The following is an 8,734-nucleotide window of genomic DNA, read 5'->3' as shown; positions in this document are numbered from 1 at the left end:
GAGAAAAGGAATTCTGCTATTGTTTTTTCGAAGAGATTTCAATGTTTTTTTCCTAAAAGAAATTTTCTACTAGTACCTTTTAACAAATCAACCAATGATATTGTGCTTAACAAAATAGCCACACATAGGGGCTTGTGATTTCGATTCATAGCTAAGAAACCATTAATTATCCCTACCTTAGACCACCTGTATAATACGATGTCGCGGCTTCCCCACAATATTGACATAGCAACTGTTTAATTTTATGCTGTCCAATATTATATTTCTATCCATAGAAAAGTAAACTCGAGATGCATAGGTTCCCTATTTCTTCCTTGTTCGTCATTTTCTCCCTTTAAATATTTGAACAAGAAAACACATGACTACTAAAAGTATCATGTTTGTCAATGCCTCCACGATGAGTCTTGGTCCTTAAACTCGTTTACACCTTAATTAAAAGAAATGTAAGTATTAGTGAGCAGGTACAATTGGGTACTAATTATAAAGAGACCAGGCTGATGATCATTAAAATTTAGAATCTTAAAAAGGGAAGGACCACCAACTACACCGATCATATATTATATACCTTGTTGACTAATATAAAAAGCAGCTGCAACTTGTAAGGAATCTCCAGGAACTTCTACGCCCCCAACTAATAATACTTACGTACTACGGTACTAGTATAATATATATCCACGTCAATTCATCTACAAATATATATATATATATATATATAACGAATTGACGTGGATATTAGTGTAACCACATCTTGCTACTAAACCAGTTTAATTAATAACTATAATAAATTAGAGGAGAATCATATCGAGTACGATAAAAGCTTGTTGTTGGCTTTCCAACATCATTATTCATTAATTTAGATAGCCTGAAATTTCAGTGATGACTCCGTCTTCGCATCTAATCTATTTTTATGCCATTCTGGGTTCGGAAATATTGCAACAATCGTAGTATTTGATTTCAAATGATATGAGTATACAATATTTATGGATCCTCTGATTCTTCTTTCAAATAGTAAATATATTCAAGGGCCTTTGAGCTGGATCTTGAATAAGTAGTTGTTGCCACGAACGATGATCTTGAATTCACTAGCACGAACTTTGATTTGAACTCGTACTCCTTGAATCTTGATTTGTTCTTTGTTCTTGTCTTCTTGAGCTTGAACTTGATTGCTTGAAGCTTCAAACTTGTCGAGAAATTTGCGGCATTTGATCCAACGAACTCTCTCTTGCTTCTTGTTATAACTTATGGTGTCTTTCCTGAGTTATGAAGACCCCTATTTATAGTTGTGGGAAGGAAGAGTTATGATAAGAACAAACTATTTCCGTGAAGTGTGACAAAGCCGCATTTGATTGGCCAGAACATGTCACTTGCACACGTGGCGCAGTTTCACTGGCCTTTTAACGGGACTTGGCATGCCTAGTCATTTTGACACGTGATATGATCCTATTAGCTCTTCTGTTTGACTTGGCGTGTAATGTCATTGACACGTGGCACCAAACTGGGCCTCTAGGAAGATGGCATCTTGGGCTTAATGATGTGGGCTCATCACCTTTAGCATAATGAACTTGGACAAATTTATTAAGTCCATCTGTATCGGACTTATATAATTAATCCAATTACATTAGCCCATAATACTTATTTGGACTAATATATCTTTTTTAAAATGTAATACAAATAACTATGAATTTAAATCTAATAAAATTTAGATGCCTACACTATCCATTACAATTTATGTGCTTGCACTTTTTTTGGTTTGTTATTAATTAAAATAATGTCATATTTCTACATTTATAAGTTTTTAGGTCCAATATATTTATTTTACCTTTAATTACACTTTCTTATAACAATGACATGATGCTTAAGATACAAAATTCGGCGAGTAATGCTGGTAATATGCTACATACACCATTAGTCTAAGATAGTAAGAGTGAAGAATTTTTCAGTCAAATTAAGATACATAAAATAAAGAGTCTTCTTTCTTGAGTTTTTTTTTTTTTTTTATCGAATAAGTTCAGTTGAGGCTTCCTTCTCCCTCTAACATATGTCCAATAATGACCTAAGCGCTAACGAATCTTACATTCGAAAAGTTGACTCTCTCATTGGCTATATATTTCATTAACAAAAGATTTCCAATTGCCTTTATAATATTTCCAACATTGCAGGACCTTAAATCTTATGTCATCAATTATCGATTGGCTTCGCTGATGCCAATCAAGCGTAATTTTTTAATGAGGCTTTGGCTGTACATGTTTGATCATTTAGAAGTTATTCGATAATTTTCTCTAGTGCAATGGCGGCTGTAAATAATTAAATGCTCTCTCCCTTTCAATTTCATATTAGTTTGGTTTAAAAAAATAACATATTTTAATATTTGGAATAATTTTTAATTTAAAGTTTCATTTTACGTGTATTAAGAAATTATTATAGTCACAAAATGTTATGATATATTTAAGGTTACGAATTTCATAAATTCTATAGCCACACAAATACTATTTTATTGCATATTTAAGATCAAAAGTGTAGCTTTATAGCTTGATTACTGCTCATTTCATTAGCGCCTAATTTTTTTTAATTTGGTTTTCCACCCGGTGTCCGGTACTGTATTGGAGCCCGATTATATTAGGATTCGCGACGAGTCCCCATCGGAGGAAGCGTTCCCTACCAAGAATTTTTCCATGCCCAGAGCTCGAACCCGAGACCTCTGGTTAAGGAAAGAATAGCTCCATCCGCTGTACCACATCCTTTGGTGGTAGCGCCTAATGTAGCTTTGCTGTTTCCATGCACCTTCGTCAATCGTCATGCATTCGTGCGGAGCTCCTCAATATTCCCTTCATTTTCCTATATTTCTTTACAATTCCGAATTGTTATTACCTAATCATTGTGTTAATTCAGCATCAATACACGTAGTATTATCCATTAACAATATTCGCACATCACGTGGCAAATATTCTACTAGTACTAATTTAAAAATATTTTTTTCAGTTACATATGGGTTTCTATTCCCAAGTATTGTTCAAGCTTTTGCCTATATAAAGCCATCCAATGCCTCGTATCTCATACCCCAAAAACCAAATCAAAGTTTCTTCCTCAGTTCTTCTATCTCTCAGATACAAAAAATGACGACAGGCAGAGAGAGCCTTTGGGTTTTCGCTTTAGCTTCAAATTGCAAATATTTCACGTCCCCAATCAACTCCATATACTTTGCACTTGTTTTTCTTCTTGTCTGGTTAGTCATGAACATGATTTACTGGACTCACCCTGGGGGTCCAGCTTGGGGTAAATACAAATGGAGAAATTATTTGGTAGCACCAAAGCCAATACCAGGCCCAAGAGGTTTTCCTCTTATAGGAAGCATGAACCTTATGACTGGTTTAGCACACCAAAAAATAGCAGCCGTAGCAAAATCATGCCAAGCCAAGCATCTCATGTCCTTCAGCCTAGGTGAAACCAGAGTTATTGTAACGTGTAATCCAATGGTAGCAAAGGAAATACTGAACAGTTCAGTGTTTGTTGACCGTCCAGTAAACGAGTCAGCTTACAGACTAATGTTCAACAGAGCTATTGGTTTTGCTTCTTATGGTGTCTACTGGCGAACACTTAGAAAAATTTCAGCCACGCACTTGTTTTGTCCTAAACAAATCAAAGCCTCTGAGGCGCAAAGGTGCGAAATTGCGAAACAGGTGATCGATATTTTCAAAGCTGGCGGTTCCCGTGACAATATACGGGTTAGGGATGTTCTGAAAAAGGCTTCTGTAAACAATATGATGTGTTCTGTTTTTGGCCGCAACTACAGTCTCCTCGATGATTGTAACGAAGAGCTGAGCGAGTTAGTAGATGAAGGTTATGAGCTTTTGGGAATGCTCAATTGGTCGGATCACCTCCCTTGGTTAGCTGAATTTGACCCGCAGAAAATACAGGTCAGGTGCTCACGGCTCATGCCTAAAGTAAACCAGTTTGTGGGCAAGATCATCGACGAGCACCGGGCTCAACCTAGCAATGGTAACCGTGATTTTGTGGATGTTTTGCTCTCACTTCCGGACTCCGAAAGATTATCAGACTCTGATATGATTGCCGTACTCTGGGTAAGCAACCATATATACATATATATATATATATATATATATATATATATATATATATATATATATATATATATATAACATAACCAATCAATTTTACTCTCCCTGAGCGAGTAGTCACTAGTCAGTCCATTTCTTTGCTTTCTTAATTTATAGTATGTTTGGCCAAGCTTCTAAAATTAATTTTGGTGAGAAGCAGGTTGTGTTTAGCTAATTAATTGAAAAGTACTTAAAAGTACTTTTAAAAGCGGTGATTAATGTTTGACTGAGCTTCTAAAAAGCACTTTTAAGTGTATTTTTCTCAAAAGTGTTTTCCAAAAAAGTGATTTCGGTGAAAAGCTACTTTTTTCAGCTTTTCCAAAACTACTTTTGTTTCTACTCAAAAACACTTTTTTTTCCTTTTAAAAGCTTGGCCAAACACTTCAACTTTAAAACAATACTACTACTTTTTTTTGGAAAAAAGAAATACTTTCGATCATGGAGAAGCTTGGCCAAACAGGCTGTCAGTGTGAAGCAACTGCTTTCTCTTCTTCCTTTCATTTTTAAGGGGGAATTATTGGATTCTTACAAAAACTCGTAGAAATGAATTTCGAAAAAATAATTCAATCATCATTCGTTTTTGCACTTGCAATTCTCTCTCTCCCTTCCTAATTTCATGTTGTTACATGATCCGTAGGAGATGATATTTAGAGGGAGTGACACGGTGGCAGTATTAATAGAGTGGATATTAGCACGGATGGTACTTCATCCTGATGTTCAGTCAAAGGTACAAGAGGAGTTGGACAGGATTGTTGGAAGATCATGTCGTCCAATCATGGAGTCCGATGTAATGAACATGGTTTATCTGCCAGCCGTAGTCAAAGAAGTACTTAGATTGCACCCTCCGGGCCCACTGTTGTCATGGGCCCGCCTAGCAATAAAGCACGTGATAGTGGACGGGTATCACGTGCCTGCAGGCACTACGGCCATGGTGAACATGTGGGCCATCACGAGGAGTGAAGAGGTTTGGACGGATCCACTTGAATTTAAGCCCGAGAGGTTCATGAACGAGGCCGAGTCCGAGCTTGTGGATTTCTCGGTGTTGGGGTCTGACTTGAGACTGGCTCCATTTGGTTCTGGAAGGCGAACCTGTCCAGGAAAGACACTTGGCTTGACCACTGTCACTTTTTGGGTAGCATCGTTTTTGCAAGAGTTTCAACTTGGGCCTACTGATGAAGCTGAAACTGTTGACTTGTCTGAGGTACTAAGGCTTTCCTGTGAAATGGTCAACCCGCTCACAGTGAGGGCGCGGCCAAGACGCACTCCATGAAGATCGAGCACTCGCCAAGAAATGTAACGAAACCTTGTAGGTTATCTGGAATATTTTGTGTTTTAAGTACTACTATATTGTAGTGCTACTTTAAATAAAATTATACTTTAATTGTTACTAGTACTTTATATTATGTAGTAACAATTAATCTTATTCGGAGCACGGATGTACAGATGATGGTTAAATCAATATAAGTTTCAACTAAGACATACTTATATTCTTTCTCCATTTCATGTGTGGTCCATTCTTGTGGTGTACAAGTATATATATATTGAAGGTTTTTCTTTTGAATTTATTTATTCTTTGATAACTAATTTTTTTAAAAAAAGGAGGTAAAGATAATGTTACGACCCGGATTTCCCACCCTCGGGAGTCGTGATGGCGCCTACTCGTGAAACCTAGGCAAGCCAACTATTACGGTTCTACACAATAACAATCAACCCAAACAATTATAAGCAGAAACTAAAGTTAAACAGGTGATAAGTGCGGAAGAGTTAAAATAAATCCAAATACTCCAATACATGTCTACCCACGAATCTGGTGTCACAAATTCACGAACGTCTAAGATTTTTACTACAAATAAAAGTCTGGAAAGAAAGGTACAACTGTTCTCGGAATGAAAAGAGATAGCAGAAAAGCTAAATAGGGAAGGGGGACTTTAGGCTCTGCGGACGCCAGCAGATCTACCTTGGTCTCCCTGGACTGAAGGCAGCTACCTCAGCTACTCACTGGGTCCGGTACCGAAATCTGCACAAAAGAGTGCAGAGTGTAGCATCAGTACAACCGACCCCATGTACTGAGTAAGTGTCGAGCCTAACCTCGGCGAAGTAGTGACGAGGCTAGGACACGACAATCATATATACCTGTCCAGATAAATCATATACAAACAGAAGCATAATAACAGAAATCAACAGAATAAGGTGGGAAGGGGGCATGCTGCGGGGAATATCAGATTCTAACAATAAACCAATAAGGAAGCATCAATAAGGAAGCATAATGAATATCATATCCAAATCAACAAGAATAGTGAAGCGGTAACATGTGCACGGCATCACCCTTCGTGCTTTTACTCTCGTCCTCACCATATGAATCAACAGAAACGGCACGGCATCACCCTTCGTGCATTACCTCTCATAATCATGGCACGACATCACCCTTCGTGCATTATTCCTCACAATATCGGCACGGCATCACCCTTCGTGCATTAACTCTCAAATCATGGCACGGCACTACCCTTCGTGCATTAACACTCATAATATCGGCACGGCATCACCATTCGTTCTTTACACTCTCTCACAATATCATGCACGGCATCACCCTTCGTGCTTTACACTCTTCCTCACCCAAACAACAGAAAACAATATGTCCCGGCAAAGGAATCAACAATATCAACAATAATATCCCGGTAAGGGAATCAACAATATCAACAAACGTCCTGGCAAGGGATTCAGCTATAACCAATCTCGTTTCAACAATCTCTTTACAAAATGAAACTTCAATTTGAGTCAACACTCAACAATAGTCAATTACCAAGAAACTTTCATAAGCTTTGTTCAACATTAATAATCATCAATTTGAGCATGATCGATACATAATAGAGTCACAACAATCATGGTATAAGACTCACGGGCATGCTTGACACCAACGTATAGATACTCGTCACCACACCTATACGTCGTACTCGATACAAACACATAGCAAATAGACCACAACTTTTATTCCCTCAAGTTAAGGTTAAGCCAAACACTTACCTCGATTCCATGGACAAATTAAGCCTCTACTACCGCTTTACCTCTCGGTTCCACTTCCAATTCGCTTGTATCTAGCCACAAATTACTAAACGATATCAATAAATTCTAAATAAACCAATTCAAATGCATGAAAATAGATTTTTCCATTGTTTTCCCCAAAAAGTCAAAAATTGACCCCGGGCCCGCTTGGTCAAAACCCTAAGTTCGAACCAAAACCCGATCGCCCATTCACTCATGAACTCAAATATGTAATTAGTTTCGAAATCGGACCTCAAATCGAGGTCCAAATCCCCAAAATTTGAAAATCCAAACTTCTACCCAAAAACACCCAATTTCCCATGAAAAAACCCTAGATTTTGAAGTGAAATCATGTAAAAAGATGTTATAGATTGATGAAAGTAAGTTAGAAGTTGTTTCCCTATGATTTGGGGAAGAATCTCTCTTTGGAAAATCGCCTATGTGATGTTTAGGTTTTGAAAAGTTGTAAAAATGAAGAAGAATCCCGTCTGAAATCTCATTTAGCAGGTGCAGTTATCGCAATTGCGAACCTTCGGAAGTCTGCTACCTTCGCATTTGCGAAGGATATGTCGCATTTGCGACTCCTGACTTCTTCGCATTTGCGACCAAAGTGTCACATTTGCGAGAATGGCCTGCCCAGGCTTGGTTTGCAATTGCGACGCCTGGGTCGCATTTCCCAAGCCTGAGAACTTCGCATTTGCGAAGCCTGATCTCGTAATTGCGGGATCAGAGGCCTGTTACACAGCTGCAACATACCAGCAATTCTCCTAAGTCCAAATTCACTTTGTGGCCTATCCAAAAGTCACCCGAGCCCTTGTGGCTCCAAACCAAACATGCACGCAAGTCTAAAAATATCATACGGACTTGCTCATGCGATCAAATCATCAAAATAACATCAACAACTACGAATTTAACCTCAAATTCCTGAAATCACCCAAGAACATTGAAATTTCCATTTTCTCAACTATAGGTTCGATTTATAACAAACCAATTCCAATTCTTACCAAATTTCACAGATTAGACTTATTTTTTATTTTAAACTTGTACCGAGCTCCGGAACCAAGATACGGGCCCGATACCATCAAGAAAATGCATCATTTCACTTCTAGAAACCTTTATATTTTCCAGCAAACAATTTTCTTTAAAAATTCTTTTCTCGTGCTTGGGACCTCGGAATTCGATTCCGGGCATACGCCCAAGTCCCATATTTTACTACGGACCCTACGGGACCGTCCGATCAAGGGTCCGGGTCCGTTTACCAAGAATGTTGATCAAAGTCAACTTTAACCAATTTTGAAGACCAAATTCATTATTTTTCTAAAATTTCACATAAAAGTTTTCCGAAATAGCGCACGCAAATCGAGGTGAGCTAAAAAGAGGTTTTCAAGGCCTCGGGACGCAGATTTGACTTCTAAAACAAAAGATGACCTTTAGGGTCATCACATTCTCCACCTCTAAAACAACCGTTCGTCTTCGAACGGACATAGAAAAGTACCTGAGTCAGTGAAAAGATGAGGATATCGGCTCCGCATATCGAACTCGAACTCCCAGGTCGCTGCCTCAACAGGCTGACCTCTCCA

General features: G+C 38.2%; 1 protein-coding gene across 1 annotated transcript; it reads left to right on the top strand.

Annotated features, from left to right (window-relative positions):
• LOC109235199 (cytochrome P450 78A3-like) lies at nucleotides 3,041-5,596 on the top strand. The gene is made up of 2 exons (XM_019401205.1): nucleotides 3,041-4,079; nucleotides 4,753-5,596. The coding sequence occupies exons 1-2, from the start codon at nucleotides 3,114-3,116 to the stop codon at nucleotides 5,383-5,385; spliced, it is 1,599 nt and encodes a 532-aa protein (XP_019256750.1). The 5' UTR covers nucleotides 3,041-3,113; the 3' UTR covers nucleotides 5,386-5,596.

The sequence above is a fragment of the Nicotiana attenuata genome, chromosome 12 (assembly GCF_001879085.1).
Source record: "Nicotiana attenuata strain UT chromosome 12, NIATTr2, whole genome shotgun sequence".
Lineage (NCBI taxonomy): Eukaryota > Viridiplantae > Streptophyta > Magnoliopsida > Solanales > Solanaceae > Nicotiana > Nicotiana attenuata.
The sequence above is the reverse complement of the archived record's forward strand: the minus strand, read 5'-3'. Positions and strand labels throughout refer to the sequence as shown.